Source organism: Malaclemys terrapin, chromosome 5, assembly GCF_027887155.1.
Source record: "Malaclemys terrapin pileata isolate rMalTer1 chromosome 5, rMalTer1.hap1, whole genome shotgun sequence".
Taxonomy (NCBI): Eukaryota; Metazoa; Chordata; order Testudines; family Emydidae; genus Malaclemys; species Malaclemys terrapin.
The window spans coordinates 29,292,575-29,311,652 of NC_071509.1; the positions used below are offsets into that span (position 1 = coordinate 29,292,575).

General features: G+C 40.8%; 1 protein-coding gene across 5 annotated transcripts in view; it reads right to left on the minus strand.

Annotated features, from left to right (window-relative positions):
* The window catches only part of BOD1L1 (biorientation of chromosomes in cell division 1 like 1), a 51,484-nt gene extending 44,239 nt beyond the window's left edge, over positions 1–7,245 (minus strand). For 3 of the 5 annotated variants that reach the window (XM_054030093.1, XM_054030091.1, XM_054030090.1), the window contains exons 1-8: positions 6,935–7,241; positions 6,064–6,188; positions 4,499–4,689; positions 3,269–3,883; positions 2,645–2,794; positions 2,020–2,189; positions 544–667; positions 97–241 (exon numbers count right to left, since the gene is read on the minus strand). In XM_054030093.1, the coding sequence (XP_053886068.1) occupies positions 97–241; positions 544–667; positions 2,020–2,189; positions 2,645–2,794; positions 3,269–3,883; positions 4,499–4,689; positions 6,064–6,188; positions 6,935–7,135 (1,721 nt within the window). In that variant the 5' untranslated portion in view covers positions 7,136–7,241. Of the gene's footprint in view, positions 1–96; positions 242–543; positions 668–2,019; positions 2,190–2,644; positions 2,795–3,268; positions 3,884–4,498; positions 4,690–6,063; positions 6,189–6,934 lie in introns of all 5 variants that reach the window. The other 2 variants (XM_054030092.1, XM_054030094.1) reach the window with 2 other exon arrangements.
* Between the last annotated feature and the right edge of the window lie 11,833 nt (positions 7,246–19,078).

Genomic DNA, 19,078 nt, shown 5'->3' on the forward strand with positions numbered 1-19,078 from the left:
GGGTATGTGGTGACTGAAAAAGTGAAGAGAAGTTTTTTTATAAGCAAAAGTGAGTATGTATGAATCTAATTTTTTAAAAACAAATATAAGGAATACCTTGAATCTCTTTTTCTTTTCCTGCTCAGGGCTACTTTTTTTTCTAAAAACTTCTGTTCTTTAAGAACATCCTTAATGCTGGTACCAGTAACTTTCATTTCAAAATCTTTTGTTGAAGACTCTTCCAAGTTCAGGCCACTTTTACCTAAAATATACAACAAACAGTTACAGTGTTTGAGAAGCGTGTCTTTTTATTATTTTTGTAAGTGACATTGTAAACAGTTTGGGAATTACTAATCCTACTTTTGTTATGTTTCAGGAATGTCACTGTGGACATGAAAAAGTTACATATGGAATTTTGCACGATACAGTACTTAGTTATAATATTATGAGTGAAATTCTGGCCATATTGAAGTCAACTGCAAAACTCTCAATGACTTCGAAGGAACCAGAATTTCACCTTATTTGGTTAAAACAACCAAGTCTAACTTGTAATTTTAACGTCACCTTCAGCACTCTGACTCCCACTTTTCAGAGACTTTGTTTTCTCTGCAGCTTTCTGTTTACGCTTCTCTTCAAGTCTCTCTCTATTAATCTGTCTCCTTACGAGTCTCTCTTCTTTTTCTCTGGCCTGAAGACAGAAAAACAATGAAAAAGGTGATTTATTTGTATCATTAAATCAAATGAAGAATGATGAAAGTTGTTAAAAAAAAAATCAAAACACATTATACATGTAAATTTCTACGCTTCTGTAGAATTCAGCGTTTCAGTACAAGAGCAAAAAAAAAAAAAAATCAGTAACTTCTCAAATAGCGCTGTTTATAGTTTACAAAGTGCTGTACAAACTTTAATTAAAAATAAACCTCATAAAATACTTCGAGATATTAACTCCTTCCCGAGCCTATAAGGTTTTATCCCCATTCTACAAGCGGAGAATGGGCAGGTGCAGAGGTTACGATTCCATGTCAGAGACAGCATTATGCTAGGATGTTCCTGGTTCCCAGCCCCAATTTCAGTCCACTAGACAAGGCTACCTCCACTTTCAAAGAACTTTACAATTCTTTCCTTTCATCCCTCAACTCTGTTGTACATTAGAATTACATGGCCACACCTAGAGCCCAGTTTAACCCAGCGATATTGTGGTGCATAAACCCAGAAAAGCTGCATAAAATGAAAGTCCAGCAAGCCAGTCTATCCTGGAAAGGTTAGGGGATGGGAGGGAAGTGGTAGAGGATGAGAAACTCAATAGATTTGCTGGTTGAGATGGGAAGGTTTTACCCTATTCTACAGGTGAAGAAACAGGCACAAAGACTATGAGACTTGCTCCAAGTACATGTCCAAAACATGTAAATGAGATCCCAGCCCTCCAACCAGGCCATCCCTTCCCCCTCATGCTGGTCAGAGACAGCAGGAATTACTGCAGCTGAAAGGCTGTATTAACTGCATTACATGGAAGAGGAGCGAGGAAGATGGTTGGGGCCAAACAGGTACCAGTTCTTGTTATATTAAAGAGATGTACAATCCACCTCGATAGACAGTGGTAGGTAGATAAGGGATTTCTTCTCTTTCCCCTTCCCTCAACTGGCAGAGTACACTCAGCTTGCTGGCCCCAGACTCCCCCATCTGTGCAGTCTTTTTCACTTCATTCTTCTCCAAATTACTCAGTTAGCCAAGAAAGAATCCATCCTTTGCTGAGATGTTGGGAAGACACCGCACACTCAGCGCTTCACCTGACATTTACAACAAACTCTGGCTGATGATAAACAGGAGGAGCTGGATAGTTAGATAAGCCAGTAGTTCTCAAATGACTGTCAATGGATCACTGCCATGAAATATTGACAGACCACATGGTGCTGGAGACAATCTATAGAAGTATCAGCAGTGTCCAGAGGAAACAACAAACTTAATAAAGGGCATAATTTTTGTATTGAGAAAACAATCAAATCGAGTTAAAATGTTAATAGTGATTGTATTAAAACTTACAATAGACTGACGGTGTTGCTCTACAGTCCGTTCATCATCGGAATCACTGTAGTACTTGGAGTACAGAAAAGGCTTGTGAACATATGCGTGACGGACAGGTTTGGCTTTTCCATCGCAAACCTCATTAGTCTGAGGCTTTGTTTTACTCTGATTGTTCTTCTCTTCTTCATCTAGACAGTAAAAAAGCGGACGTAAATTTAAGTGACATTGTTATGGTAAAATTTAAGCTTTGTAAAAACGAACTTCCATAAAATCTAAGACCAAGAGAAATGTTTCCTTTAAAAAAATGGTTTCAAAGAGATTCCGATTCAGCACAAAAAGCAGAAGGCATTTTTATGAAGTGTCACCACTACATCCTGAAATAATACACACAAATAAAATAATTTTAAAGTACTGGACTATATAAATACTTTTTATTTTAAAATGCCAAATTATCTATTTCGACTATTATTTACTAACAGCAGAAATGCTATGAATTCCACCCCCAAAAGAAATATTCTCTATTATCACACTACACATATATGATAAAATATACTTCAAAATAGATTAGTCTGTAAGGTACTATGTATTCAAATGGCAGGAAATACATCAGCCAGGATATTGCTACCAAATGTATTCTTTTTACCATCTGATGTGATCTCTCCTTCTTCAGTGCTATCGGAAACCACAGCTTCCTCTTCACTTTCTTCTTCAAAGGAAGAGAGGTCACTGGTATGGACAGAGCTAACAGTGATGTCACTGAGTACATCCACGTCTGAATCCTCCAAAATATGTTCTTTAAAAAAAAAAAAAAAAAGAAAAAAAAGTTATATCATGCAACTTATCAAATCAATGTGTTTAGCTCATTTCCTAAGAAAAGTTTATTGTTATTTTAAAAACTCTGATACACAGAAGAGATGCATTATTTCTGAACACAGTTTGAATTATAGACCAAATGTTTGCTTTAACCACAAGTATAACCCCACTGACTACAATGGAGCTATTCATGTTGTGTTAGTAAGGCAAGCAAGATTTAGGCTTCTCTTACAAGTCCACCTTTTCAGATGAGGGTTCTGGCCTTTGTGGGGGAAAGCTAGCATTACTGTTGATTTTATACTCTTACGGTTCCATGGCTAGTTAAAGAGGACTACGGTTACCAATATTGTTGGCCCAACATCTTTTCACTTTCTAAATTCACCTTTGAAAACCCCCACACCAACACAAAATGTCCCTCCATCCCACAATACTTTTTAAGTTGCCTTTTCTATACCTTCTTTTATACCTTCTGTTATCTTATGTTTACTGCTGCTTTTTTCAGGAGCCAACTGTTTTACTGATTCTGCCTCTCTCTCTTTCACTTGCTTCTCTTCTTTTGCTTTTAGGGCATCATCATTCTTCTTTGAATGGTCAAACTTCTTGTCATTCTTTTCTTTTTTCTCTTTTTTTCTTTCCCCTTTCTCGGTGCTCTCTGGTTTCTTGTCACCTTTATCTGTTAATTTACTTTTCTGGTCATCACTTTCCAGTAGAATTTCTTTGCTTGGATGAATTAAATTGTTAACATCTTTTGTTGAATTTTTGATTTCTTCACTTGGACAGGGGAGTTCATTTAAATCTTCACACTTTGCAACTGCTTCACTTCCTTCTGAAGAATCACAAATGGGCTTCTCTTGGTCTGGCAAGTCTTCTGAGTTTCGTTCTCTCTCTGTGCTACCATCAACACTCTGTTGAGATGACAGCCTTTTTGAAGTTCTGTCACTGTTCTTGGAATTTGTATTCTCTGTTGAAGCCCTGGCAGCACTTGCTTCCTGGTTAAGAGAAGTTATTGTTTCCAAAATGGACATGGCATCACTAGCTACATTAGCACTAGGAGCAGCAGTAGAAACGCCTTAAAGAATGAGAAAAGAAATAAAACATTTTAGCTAACCAAGTTTTCCATAACATTTGTTAAAAGGAAATATGTATTTCTACATTGACTGGTTATTATTTTTGAAGGGGAAGGACTTTTCAAATGAAACTCAAATCTCAGAAGTCTGTTAGGGAAAAAAAATGAATAATTAGACTATTATAATACCTTAATTCTGTCCCTTCTGCATATGTATCTTAAGGACAGCCTAAATGCTCAAAATCTTTCCAAACAAAAGAACTGCATTAAGACAGTTACATCTCAGTACATAATTGGCTACTCATCTTTTATAGCATAGACCCTACTTGATCCTGTTGTGAACGTCAGTATTTAACTTTGAGACTGTCACTTCTAGGACAGAGTGATTTCCTGGTAACTTCAAGTAGTGGTGAAATTGTTATAAGTGTTCGCCTCTTCTCCCCACCCCTCACAGCAGCAACAAATCAGTAACCTGGGCTGTTCTCTCTCACAAAGTTCATCTTGCTGACACCTCAAATATTTAGTGTTAACAGCAGAACTAGTGATGATCAATAATACCACTTGCCAAGAGGAGAAAACCAGGTAGAAAACAGTCAACATAGAGTAATGGCAAAATACCTTGTACTGTGATGGAAGCATCTGCTTTTTCCTCACTAGGGGCTGTACTGGGGCTTGCTTCCTCTTTGTGATTTAATGTGGCTAAAAACTCATGAACAGCTTTTTCCACCTGAGGTCTGAATGTGTGGTTGATCTTTGGATCCACAACCTGAGAAATAATTCTGTCAATTCCAGACTCCAACATTCCAGATCTGAAACAAAATCATTTTAATACTTAAATATAAGGAAATTTATTCCCACAGGCTACCTTAAACAGGTCTGGTTTATCTAAAGGGTGTTCCTTCCACAGACAAAACTTCCACTAAAGCACTAAGTTCTCAGAAAGTATTTTTTTTCCCCCACTTGCTTCAGGAACACCCATAGCGGACTTGTGTCTAGGTAGTACTCAAAATGTCTATCAACACACACAGGAATAAACTGTTCCTGTCCAAAAAAAAGCTTGCAGAATATGAAAAATAGTAATAAAAACTATACCAGCAGCCCTTTTACCATGCCATTACTAGCTAACTTCTTGTAGGCACTGCAGTAATAGGGGGTTTTGGACAGGGACTTATATAAGAGGGTATTCAACTTTATAAATCAGTTTGAGGAGGGTATTCCATGCAGAAGGGGCAGCTTGGAATGTGTCAGCACTATATCATTTGTCTTCATGATCCCAATGTCAGGATTTCTCAGTATGACATTAGGTGACAGCTACTAAACAGTGGAATTCAGATAATTAACTTACCTGTATTTAATAGAAAGGTTAAGTGTTGAACCAGTTAGCTTCCTAATGGCCTATCTTTTGTTCATCACACTCTAGAAAACTGCATAGGTTGTCTGTGGCTACACCTCACTTGAGACCTGGTTTCCATTTATGGTGTTATCAAGTCTGAACTACAAAACACTTGTCTTTGCTCTATCCTCAAGTGCTGATTCCTACAACTAACTTATGCAACAGGTGACAAAGGCTCACTATTCACACTGCCTGTACCTTTGTTCTCAAGTTTCTCATCTGTCACTAAAGTTGACAGGAAGACACCCCTCATCTACACACGTTAGTTTGGAGCAACATTAGGCTGCTTCTTATATTAGTATATCTGGCAACACTAGGCAGAGAAGAATGAGTGTTTATGGCACAAATTGTGGTCACTGTAAATGCTTATTCTAAGTTATTTTGATATGACTGTTTACCAGCAGTCTTACAAAACTTTTTAGCTGTCTGTAGAAATCATGTCTGTCCAAGGATTCTTGTTTTGTGAACATGACTTTGAGCAATTGACTTGTGCTTCAACATACCACAATCCTATTAATAACCCAATATTTAAGCCACAAAACCTAACAACAACTAGTAATTTTCTGAATCACCTACTTAAGTGGTAGCAGTAGTGCTAGAATCCCTACATGTGAGGGTATTATAACATATCACACGACTGACTTTGACCATTATAATCTGATTCAAGCTAAGAAAATATTCTCTCTTCGTAGAAATTGTGGAACTTCTTTGTCTATTTAAGTTTTCAGTCACCTGTCACTGGGGGATGAATACCTTTTTAAACAGCAGATTAACTCAACTTGTGACTTACTTGAGAACCTGCTGCCTAATATTATTTCTCAGCTGATTCTTGTTGAGATGAGGACTCCAAGTGTGAGTTGCCAGGTGGTTGGAAACAAAGTTGTCAACACGTTGTCTCAGGTTTTGATAGGCAGGCTAAAAGGACAAAAAAAGTGAGATCAGGTATTTAAAAAAAAAAAAAAGCTGCTTGAAACTCATTTGCCTAAAGACGAGGGCCGAGAAACTTAAAAAATCCTAGATCTTAACTGCTGACTCAATACAAATACCAGGACACAGTCTCCCATCCTCTGATGGGCAAAGACCATATACTAAAACCTATTTACCTATAACAGTTTTATGACCCGCATTGGAAGCATGTTTCTATAACCTACATAAACAGCATGTTCTTCTAAAACCAGTGCCCACTGACCAGCCTCTCTAAACAAATGACACGATCTTGCTGAAGTCAGTCACTGGCAACTGATGTCAAGGGGCGCATACTGGAGAGCTCATTCCTTGGGCAGGTAAAACAAGGAACCGCCACGGATCTGTCGCTAACGAGGATGTCAGCGGTCTAGTGCAAGAGGCAAAGCGCTGATGTGTGGCTGCGATGTGTCCCCTACCCCTGGGGAGCGATATTCCCCGGACACTCTAGCCAGGCAGGAGTCTCCGCAACGCTGCGAACACCCGCCGGCTCCGTGTCCTGGGCAGCCCTGCCTCGCCGAGCTCCCGCAACACTCGCCGCTCACCAGAGAGGACCCTGTCTCGAGGAGACAACCAGCCCACGCCCCCCCGACCGGGGCGGCCCCAGCCCAGCCAGCGGAGGGGGATGTTCCCGCAGAGCCGGGGCAGGTCTGTGTCCCTCACCCCCTCCTCAGACCTGCCCATCCTCCGCCCCATACCTTGGTGTCCACGTCGGCCAGGCAGTCTCGGCGGAACTGGTCGAACAGCCCCTGGCTCTTCAGGTGATTAACGATCACGGACACCAGCTCGGGCTCCACCGCGCCGCCCCCTCCGGAGGCCCCGGGCAGCGGCGGCTGCTGCTGTGGGGGTGGAGGAGGGGGCGGCGGCGGAGGGGGCTGGGGCTGCGGGTTACTGGCCATGGGGGAAGCGGGGCCTTCAGAGAGTGCGGGCGGCTGCCGGCTCCGCTGCCCGGGCTCCAGGAAAAGGCTGGTTACCGAGTAGCAGCCGCGGCAACGCTGACCCCGGAAGTGAAAGGGAACGGAGGGAGGAAGCGAGAGACAACGAGCGGGGAGGAGCAGCGACCGGGAGCGGCGCCACGGCTGCGGGGTGGGGCTATTTCGCACAGTGAAAGGGGCGCTGCTACTAGCCCTTTAAGGGGACGATGGGGAGGAGCGGCCGTTGCCCCTGGTCCCACGGCGGGAACATCCGAGCCGAGCTCTCCGGCTCTGGCCTCCCCTGGCGCAGCCCCATCGCTGCGCGCAGCAGCGCCGCCTTTACCAGCTGGTTGAGCTAGCGGCGCTGCCAATCCTCGCCTCGCCTCGCCCCGCCCCTGCCTGCCACGGTGCGAGTCGCCGGGATGCCCTGACAGCGCGCACCGGAGACGACTAGTTCTGAGCATGCGCATATGAAGTGAGCATGCTCAGCAGCGGCTGCTGAAGCCGCTGCCTTCACGCTGCCCTGCCTTGGGAATTGCTCTCTCCGGAACCTAGCGAGGCAGGTCTCCGGGGAGAGGGGCCGGGCCGGGAGTGCTGGCCCAGGCTGGCCAGACCCCTGGAGGCAGGGGAAGGGCTGAGGGGCACAATCAGAGATGGGTGGGGGGGTTAGGAGCTGGGGTTGAGCACGGGGTGCAGGCAGGGCAGGGCAGGGCAGGGGGCTTCTCCCCATTGCAGGACAGTATGTCTTAGCTCCCGCCTCTCGGGGCCCTGGTCTCCAAAGCACAGCTCTGCCCTCTCTGATATCCTGCACTGAGCGGGTAACGGAGACGTGATTCAGTGACATATCCTACCTACCCTCCCTCCATCCCTCTGAAAATTAGCATGGTGACTGTTTAAACGCACCCCTTATCGGCTTCTGTGTCTGTATAAAGCCTCATCGCACTTCATTTCTCACTGCCTGAATTGGCCTCCCCTTTTTCTTGTAATCGCCTGGAAGTCAAGTTTCGCTCCTTTAAATTCTTTATTTTTAAACTGTTATTTTTATTACTTTTAGCACTTCATTCACCTTCGTTAACCCATGGCAGGGGAATGCCATTGTGCTGTTTAGATGATATTTTAGGAGCAGTAATTATTTTAAAATATTCAGAGTTGCTAGTAGGTTCAGCAATCACATCTCAGTGTTTCTAGTGTAGCACTTCCTGTTTGTATTGTGACATTAGTTTTTAATTCTGTTTTTTTTTTTTTTTTTAATACACCGGTGTATCCTTTGGGATCATATCACATCAAGGCTGACTGATTTCTAGGGTTGATGTCAAACTTAAGTTTCCTTTAATCCACCAGTCAAGATTGCTTTTGTCAACTATTATTTTGCCTTGCTATCCAGCACCCTCCTCCTTTGTCACATGTTACCACTTGTGTGTAGAATATGGTTCTCAAACAGTCTCTACAGGCCAGATTTTTAAAGGTTGAAAGTGTCTCGATGCTTTTGAAAGTCCCACTAGTCACCTAAATACCTTTAAAAATCTGGCCCAGAGGGCACTATACTAACTTCTGTGAAATCCTTCTCAAACATAAATTTCTATTGTAATTTTTTCTAAATATACGTATACAACCACACGTATTCAAAAATCATGAGTTATGCATCCAAAAGTTACAAAATTAAAATAAATATATTTTAGGTTCTTTTAATTTGCCTTTTTGTTTCTGAGCCTTTAGGCTGCACTAGCTTCATACTTTTTCCATTACCTCTCCCAAAGAATCCATACACCTAAAACAGTTTTACATTCCTGTAACATTCAGAGCTGTTTTGGACTTCCAGTAAGATGTGATTTTTTTTCTCCGCTCCCCTTGTAAATGAAAACTTACTAAAAACCCGTAGTTCTGTAAGTAATTTGCCATCCTGCAAACACTGAAGTGCACACTTCACTCTTTCATTGCTTCATTGGTTACATACATAAATGTTAACATTTCTACTGAATTGTTTATGCATATTTTAATTTCATAGCCCTTTATGTATGCTTCATATTTTGTTATATATTTTAGTGACGTTCTTCATTTTGACAAGTTTACTGCTTTGTTCTGCCAAAATCAAGGATTTAAAAAAAAATGAATTATCCTGTTCCTCCTTTGCATTGGCTGGATGGGTGTGTGGGGTGGGGGGTAATGGAGCTGACCTCACCTAATTTGCCTTTTGTTGAAACTAACATGTTCTGTCTCTACCATGTTTTTACAGTGGGATAGCTAGTTACCCCATGGTAAAAACTCATGTTTTCTTAGCACTGAGGACACAGACTATATTGATGACTGAGATGTTAAATGAACCATTATTATTCATTTTTTGACAACTCTGATGCTGATTGTGTGGCTAAGGCTCCTCCTTTGCCAGCAGAGAGATTTGTGTCTGAGGCTACAGATACACTAGACAGTTTACAGTGGGGAAACTGCAGCAATGCAGCTGCATCGCTGTAAGCTCTCTAATGTAATTGCTCTAAGCTGACAGGAGAAAGCTCTCCCGTCGGCTTAACTACGCCAGCCCCGTGATCAGCGGTAGCTATGTCAGCAGGACAAGCTCTCGCACCAGCATAGTACTGTCTACACCAGCCCTTAGCTTGATGTAACTTGTGTCGCTCAGGGGGGTGGCTTTTTCATACCCCTGAGCAACATAAGTTAATCCACAGTAAGTGCTAGTGTAGACATAGCCTGAATATCTGCAGACCCCCATTTATACAGGTGTCATGGAAAATCAGTTAAAAGCATTTTATACTAAGGAATTAAGATATCCTCCCCCTATTCTCTTCCCTTATTGAGCGATTATCTAGATTGTGTGACAGTAAAGGTGTGACATTAAGGTGCATAAGTTACAGTGCAATACCGACAAACCCTGGTTGTTGGTGGGTGGGATTGAACCTAGGACCTCTGGAGCTTAGTGCATGAGCCGCTACCACATGAGCAAAAAGCCAATTCGGTGTTGGCTAAGTCTGTAGAGCAGACTCATTTTAGCTCTCCCTCCCTCTCTCTCCAAGTGGTCTGGGTGCCACTAGATGGGCTAGGAACACCACACCCAGGAGGTGTGTGGGTTACAACAGCATCTTAAACCTCTGTGTGGACGCTTTCATTCAGAAGTAAAGTGGCCATTTATTGTGTTTACACCTTTCTTACATTATGATGGTAATATTAATTAATCCATTATTGTGATAGCCACAAAGTTGTGAAGACACAGTCTGATAGGCTGCAACAAAAATAATTTCAGCTTACCTAAAACATTGTGATGTTGTGTCTCAGTGCATCTGCAGAGTGTAGGACTGATCACCTGGTCCAGAAACATCCATAAATAGGGTGTGGCAATCTAGGTACTGACTTACCAATGTGCCGGAGGGGCGGTGCTTGACCCCTGGCTCTGCCTCAGGCTCCGCCTCTGCCCACACCCCACCTCTTTCCACCCCATTCCATCCCTCCCCCCAGCACACTGCATCCTCACTTCTCTCCTCTTTTCCCCCCAGAGCCTTCTGAACGGCATGAAACAGCTGATCGTGACAAGCAGGAGGTGTGGGGAGGGAGGGGGAGGTGCTGATCAACAGGGCCTGCTGGCAGGCAGGAGATGCTGGGGGAAGGGGGAGGTGCTGATAGGGGATCTGCCAGTGGATGCCCAGTACCCACCATTTTTTTCCATGTTGGTGCCTATGGTGGCAGTTACTAGATGTGCTCTGTATTGTTTCTGAAACTGTATAGGATGTTTTTATTGTAGGCAAGCCACTTGGGCAGTGTGATGGACTGTATCACTGTATTCACCCCTGTACCCCTATATTCACACTATTGTAATAATCTTTGTACAAGGTATGCTTGTGAGGTATCCTTTCAAAACTCCTAATTTTCTTGTCACTATTGTCCTGGTAAAATGTGTGGCACCATTGTATGTAAAGTTATAAGATTCCACTTGGTGGTGTTACTAAAATATGTTTCACATCTGGGGAGTGGACAAACCAGTTCCTCAGAGACAAAGGGCAAGCTGACACCTAAGCCTAGTGTAAACAAGGTCAATAGGCAATTACTTGCTAAGTGGCTATTCTTTGGCAGGAAAGGGGACAAGGGTGAAAAATCTACTTAGCAAAGAAACAGCATGGAGTTCCCGTTCATGCAGTCACCTGTCACCATGCTCCCAGCTGGAAATGGTTCTCCAAGGGAAGAAAGGACTATAAAAAGAAGGGGCAGACACCCCAATGTACCCCCTCCTCCTCGCTCTCTCTCTAGCCATCGATTCACTGCACTCAAAGGAACAAAGGAAGCAGCAATTAAATAGAAGAAGGGGTCCTGGCCTAAGAAATTTGGCCAGTAAGACTGTTGAGAGCATGTGGTGAGAAAAACTTAGATTAGGCACTAGTTACTTGTCTTTTTTTCTTGTAACCATTTCTGACTTTTATGCCTCATTACTTGTACTCACTTAATATCTATCTTTTTGTAGTTAATAAACTTGTTTTATTGTTTTATCTAATACAGTATGTTTAAATTGAAGTGTTTGGGAAGCTCCATTTGGGGTAACAAGATAGATGCATATCATTTCTGTTAATTAAATGATGGATTTTTTTATAAGCTTGTATTGTTACGGAGAGGGCTGAACAGGACATATGTTTCTGGGGAAAAATCTGGGACTGGGAGTGTGCTGGAGTCATCCTGCAATGTAATTCAGGCTGGTAAGAGACTAGATGGGATTCGTAGGCTGCAGATGCGCACAAAGCTGGGAGTGACTTACATGTTGGTGGTTATTTTGTGAACAGTCCTGACTGGAGGCTACAGCAGCAAAGCAGTGTAAATGGCACCCCAGATTAGAGGGCAGGGGTGGCACAGCTACTCACTAGTCTGTATTGTACCTCAGATATATCACAGCAGGTCACACCTCATTTACTCACCTTATAACTGAGAAAATCAGAGTTTGAGGGGTGGGGGAAATTTTATAAATATCTGCTGAAGACAGCCCTTTGACATCAGTGGCTCATTGATGCAAGCGCATGCACATATCTGCTATTGGATGGTTTTGCTGACAACACGGAGAAATGTTTTGAAAATGAGAATGCTGATATTCTGACAAAGATCTGAAGAAGCTATGCATGTATGCTACATATTATGGCCACTTTATAGAATCAGAAATGTATGGCTGGAAGGGGAACCTTGAAAAGTCATCAAGTCCAGCCCATTGCACTGAGGCAAGACCAAGTAAACCTAGACCATCCCTGACAAGTTTTTGTCGAACCTGTTCTTGAAAACCTTAATTGAAGGGGATTCCACAACCTCCCTTAGAAGCCTATTCCGGAGCTCAACTACTCTTATAATTTGAAAGTTTTTCCTAATATCTAACCTAAATCTCCCTTGCTGCAAATTAAGCCCATTATTTCTTGTCCTATCCTCGATGAACATGTTACCCCAAATTTTGGACCCAAGGTACTTCAATATTGGTCTGCCTATAATTCTAAATTGATCTGTTAATTTATCTGCCCCCTCCCCACAGGTGTTTTGAGTCATCTTCCTGAACTTTGTTCAACCCTTGTTTCATATTTGCAATTGGTCAATTTAGTCTGTGTCCTCCATTTTAGGAATTCCTAATAGAAAATAATAGTGGTGGCCATGTTGGATTTTTAACTATAAACTAACATTAATTATAATTTCCCTAAAACATCTAGCCTACTAACACTACCTTTGAAATGCTAACTGGGAGAGGTGAATTGTTACGATGTTTCTCACCCCTTCCCCACCCCCACCCCCCGGCTGTCAATCTCTCTCTCCACGGTGATGCAAACTACACAGAAGTTAAGCAAGTGAAAAAGAAAGGAAAGAGTCTGGTAACACTCCCCTCCTTGCTGGTATGATAAACTCATTTATCCAGCATTTTCATAATCCAGTGAGTTCAATAAGTGTGGGGACTTGTCCAGAGCAGACTCAAGGCTTTCCTTTGCCAGAAATCAAGCCATCATATCTTCATACTGGCACAATCCCTCATCACCCTCGATTCTCACTTTGGTTACACTCCTTGGTGTTTTATAATAATTCCTTTTCAGGTAGGGGATCTGCATGTACTTTAGTTGATTGAATTTTCGCTTGACCCAGTGTACCAGGACAATAAGTATAATTATCATTAAAATGTGGAATGCTAAGTCTACTATAATTGGATGAAAAACTACATTAAAGAATCCCATTGCTGTGGGGGACCATCCTAAAAACACTTCCCACCATCTATGTCTGATATCACTTCCTATACGCTCAATACTTGTTCAGTTTTCTTAGTGGAATGGTGATCAGTTTTCTTAGTGGAGTGATCCTAACTTTCTGTGCATTCTCCTGATCCTTTTGTAATTGTCTTTGTAATTCAGGATGATCCATCAATTGCCTAACTAAATTTATGTTTAATCCTAAAGGGATTGGGTTAATTCTCTCATATCTGATATTGATCTTTAATTTCCTCATTCTCAATTTTGGGTAGTGCAGACTTGAAATCGCAACCACTCACTGAGGTAACATTATACAAGCACTTGTTTTTATAAGAGTTGTGTGTTACATTGTATATGTAATTTTTTTCAAATAATGTGCACCAACTTCTAATATATACACATTTTCTTCCAACATATACAACAATTGAACCATTAAATGGAAAAGGATCTAATTGGTAATGGCATTTTCCTCTTTCTTCATTTAAACATGTCATAATGTTGAATTGCATCATTACTACAAAGATATCCAATTCCTCGTTCTTCCATACAAACCTCAAGTTCCACAGTTTTCCATGTCTGATTCCGCTTTATTGCCCAAAGTTTATGTTCAGTTGGTTGCATTACACTTGCATTAATATTTAACCCAAGTGATATAATAGGAGATATCCATTTAATATAGGGTTTAGACATCATAATTATGAATGTGGTTGCTTGGTTTAATTGAGGATTGTATGTGGAGTTTACCATCCTCCACCAGGAGTATAATCTCTTCTTGGCTTCAGAGGCATGTTTCCATATATTTCCTTATTTCAAGAGGAAAAATACCATTCATTCCATCTCTTACAATATCCTTACCACATCATTTGTCCAAGTTTGAGCCTGTATACACGCTAAAGCTAAGGATACATTGTCTTGCAATACCTCTACTGTCTTTAGAGTAGTCAAATGATCTTTTCTTTGTAACTTTTCCCAGACAGGAAGCAAATTCGTGATAAAATGATGACTAACACTCATATCATTCAGAGATGATGTTAAAGGTTTTGAAATTGCTCCCAAATGTTGCCCCACTGAATTTAATTTATTGGCCAATACCTCGGTATCTATGCTGTTTAACACATCTAAGCCTGTATCTGTTCCTCCTAATATTGTACCCGTCAAATCTCTTCTCATTCTATCGGTTGGAGTTCTCAGTTGAAGTTGAGTTTCCATCCACTTTTTCCAATCCTCAAATAATGGGTTAGTGTACTTTTTACATCGAGGATTTTGGCGTGAAATAGTCATATGTTCTAAGTCTATCATTACTTTCTTTAGAGAATAGGTGGGATCTATTATCAACTGTTTCTTGATATCCTCTTTCACAACATAGGGACTAATGCCCATTGACTCTGGTTTAGATATCCATGTGAAAGACAAAGGATAACTAAAGTGAGGACCATTCATTCTCAAAGTCCCACTTCCTCATCTTCTAGTTATATTTACAGTACCTTCACAGCAATAATGAAATAAAATTTGACCCAAATTTCCTTGTTTGCACTTATCACCTTCTATCATGTGCATATCATGGTATCTGTAAGTTCATCTTTTTATATATTTAATTTCAACTCATAATTCACACTGAACAACTATTCTATTGACCCCCTTCTATTATAGTCTATAATTTGAAATTGAGTTTCTGTCAAATTAATAAAATTATGATGCCACTGTATGAGTATTGTTTTTGAACTCTCCTTACTCCGTGTAGGGACGTACCATACTATGACAGCACAGATGGAATTCTTATTCAGATATATGATTAAATTATCCGATCGTGCCATTACATTTGATGCCTCTATTATGGCACATTGCCATTGTCCCACTCTTATTACTTTCTCATATATTTTACCCACATAATCAATAGCATCCCAATCACAATTTGATGGCTTTGGTGTGGTATGATAATCTGGATGGGTCATTAAGTGTCCTCGCTCTTGAGAGGCATACACAATAAAACACTTACGAGCATCGTAATAGGTTGTAACAAACTTCCATCTCTTACCTTCCACACTTTGTTCTATGGCTTTTATAGGACTCATGATAATGGTTATTGCTTTTGCCCTATCGTTCTTTCGAATTTTGAACTCACACCCTTAAATACTGTTGACAATAGATGCTGTATTCGATTTGATCCACTGTATTGCTGTTTCTGTGTTTGCCTTCATTGTTCTTTTCATTACCATCTTCTGGGGTTTAATTGTGGGTTCTATACCTGAATCCACCCTCTCTTCCACACTTAATAAATTTGGTGAGTGTGCAATTATTTTTAATCCTTCTAATAGTGCACACTGCCTTGGTCCTACCCTAACTACTCTACCATGTATGGTTCCTATTCCTTCATCAGACTTCCATGTACAATTTGAAGGTTGTGGTGATTTCTCATCAGACCTTTGCCAGATCAAAACTCCCTTTCCTTGATCTGATATCCATTTGCCTTTGGCCTATATTAATTAGTAATGGTACACTTAAAGGCATAACAATTTGTCCTCCTCTTACGTTTAGGACGCATAATTCTTGGGAGACAAATTGTACTAAATTAATTTAGGTATCAATATTCAAAATTGACAAGGTGGAATTCAGATCAATGTGGCATAGCATTTCTGCTCCAATACTAGGGTCATTAAAAATAATCAACACCAATGGTCATCTGTTTTGATCTAGCTACAGTGGTGTTAGATTAATCATGGTGTTGTTTCTTCGTCCTCCAACTCTTCTACAGGAACTCCTCACTTAACGTTGTAGTTATGTTCCTGAAAAATGCGACTTTAAGTGGAACGATGTTAAGCGAATCCAATTTCCCCTTAAGAATTAATGTAAATGGGGAGGGAGGGGGGGTTTAGGTTCCAGGGAATTTTTTTTCACCAGACAAAAGACTATATTATATATAGTCTCACACACACACACACAGTATAAGTTTTAAACAAACAATTTAATACTGGTACACAGTGATGATGATTGTGAAGCTTGGTTGAGATGGAGGAGTTAGAGGGTGGGATATTTTCCAGGGAATGCCTCACTGCTAAATGAACTAGCAATTGATTGAGCCCTCAAGGGTTAACTCTCACACTCTACGAGGCAGCAGGAAAGGAGGGAGGGCAGACAGAGACACACACCCTGTGTGTGAGAGAAAAAATGTGCATTTCCCCTTTAAGTAGCTGACGACTTTAAGTGAGGAGTTACTGTACTCCGCTATTCCCACTATCCTCTTCTTCTTCCTCTATCTGTTCTGTCATCGATCATCTCCTTTAGTTCCTCTTCTTCGTCCATATTAAGCAGATTCAGCATTTTTTCCTCATCTATCCGGATTTTGGAACCAATTCTTTGCCATTTGTATCTTTCTCTCCCTTTTCTTTATTTCCTTTTGTTTGTCTACTGTTTCTCTCTTTCCTTATTTATTTAAGATAAAAATATTGTCACTGTACGATCACTAATTTATTATCTTACTGTTAGTTCAACTTATTCTTATATTTACTATTAGTATAACTTATTTCTATACACCTCTACCCCGATATAATGTGGTCCTCAGGAGCCAAACAATCTCACCGCCTTATAGGTGAGACCGTGTTATATCTGGACCGGCTTCCCTGGCGGTGATTTAAAGGGCCCGGTGCACCAGCTGATGCCCTGGGCCCTTTAAATCACCGGCGGAGCTCTGGCAGCGGGGCTCGGGCGGGGATTTAAAGGGCCCAGGGCTCCCCGCAGCGGCCGGAGCCTCTGGCCCTTTAAATCACTGCCCAAGCTCCGGCAACCGGGGCTCAGGCTGGGAATTAAAGGTCCGGGGCTCCACATGAATTCGGATATAATGCGGTAAAGCAGTGGGGCTCGGGCAGCGCTTTAAAGGGCCCGGGGCTCCCTGCTGCTTTACCGCGTTATAACCGAATTCGTGTTATATCAGGTCGCGTTATATCGGGGTAGAGGTGTACTTACTATTAGTATTGTTAAACTTATTATTAGAAACTTTAACTTACCTCTTATTACACTTATTTTCTATCGTATACTCTATACTACTCTTATTACTATACCTAATATCTATTAATATTTGCACCGTCTATATCTTACTTTTCTTATTCTTGCTTCTTACTGTCCTATTCAACATTCCATAATACTTTTGCTTTTATATCTGTCAATTTAACCTTTTTATAATATCTGTACCAATGAGTACTCTATTACCGACTCCCATATTCGCTAAACCAAATCTTATATTTTCTATTAGTTGAATACCTATGTCAGTAGATAGAGGAATCCTTAAGGGAATAAATATTTGTTCTCCCAATAGTCCGATAAGTGTGTACATATCCCCTGACATATATCATGTAATATCCACATCTACTGCTGTATTTATTATCGATACCAATGACCCAGTATCCATATAACAGAGCGTTCCAATTTCTGCCTCAATAATTTGGATTGGAACCATTGGTCTCATGTACTAATCTAAGTATATCTGGGACACAATTAAAGGGGAAGCTCTTTCTTCTTCTTCCTCAATCCCACTTTCTTCATCTGTATCTCTTTCATCCACTGCTGCATCTAGTCTTAGAAGTTCTCTATCGGCAAATCTGCATTCAATAAATCTCTTATTTCTTCTTCATCTATTAAATCTCCCATCTCATCTTCCTCCATATTCGGTATTTCCTCAAACCAAGCTGCCATTTTAATTATGTATTCTACCCTTTTCCTTTCTCTATTAAATAAAAAAAATCACTACTTTGCTCGTATATATATTTGTATTTTATTGACAATATTCTTTTCACTTGGCCCACAGGATATTTTTATCTAAATCTATTGTACATCGAAATGCATTAAAGATGTCTGTGCCTATTATTCTGAGTCCATTCTGTCCCAACTCCATAACTCCAAAAATGTATATTATGTATTTCCCTATTCCCTATATTCACTTTCAATGGGATTGTTACAGGAACTTCACTTTTTATTTCCAATATGCCTCATACTTCAGCTAAATGTGAGGAAATATAGGATAAGAAATCTCTGGGGTTATTTATGTTGTTCAACATGGAATATGAAGATCCTGTTTCTAGATAACCTATCTGCCATATTTTTCCTTCCTTTAATTTCATCAGGGCTATTGGTCTCCTACATTGGTCGTTTCCTAATGAAGTTACAACTTGAAGGGGTTGTCCTTCTGTTTGATAAACTATAGCTTCCATTTGGGATGATTGATTCACCCTTGAACTCTGACTGCCTGGTTCAAGAACAGGCAAATTTTCCAGGAACTCATCTAATTCTTGCTCTGTTCAGGTAGAGGAAGCTGTAGATGGGTACCAACCGTCCTCATTCCACATCTCATTCAAAACTCCTTCTTTCTGCATTTCTCCTATCTTATCTTTTTCTGATCCTATAATAGGAGAGATATTATAATTAATTTTGTTCTCCCTTCCACTTTTTCAACTGTGATGAGTGAAACCATTTTGACACCTTTCTTTTTCCTTGTCGAATATCCAATTGATACACTGTAGGGCTTGCTTTATTGTCTATTCTAACTGGTCCTTCCCAAATAGAGCTTAGGACATGGCCTTTTTCTTTTATGTGTTTCTACATCACCATATTGCTGATCTACCATGCCTGAAGATATGCAAGATTGGTCCCATTTTCCTATCTATTTGCTTTAAGTGCTATTGCTCCTCATCTATTTGTTTCAGCAATAGATTCTAGTAATTTCTGCATCCATTGGTTTGTT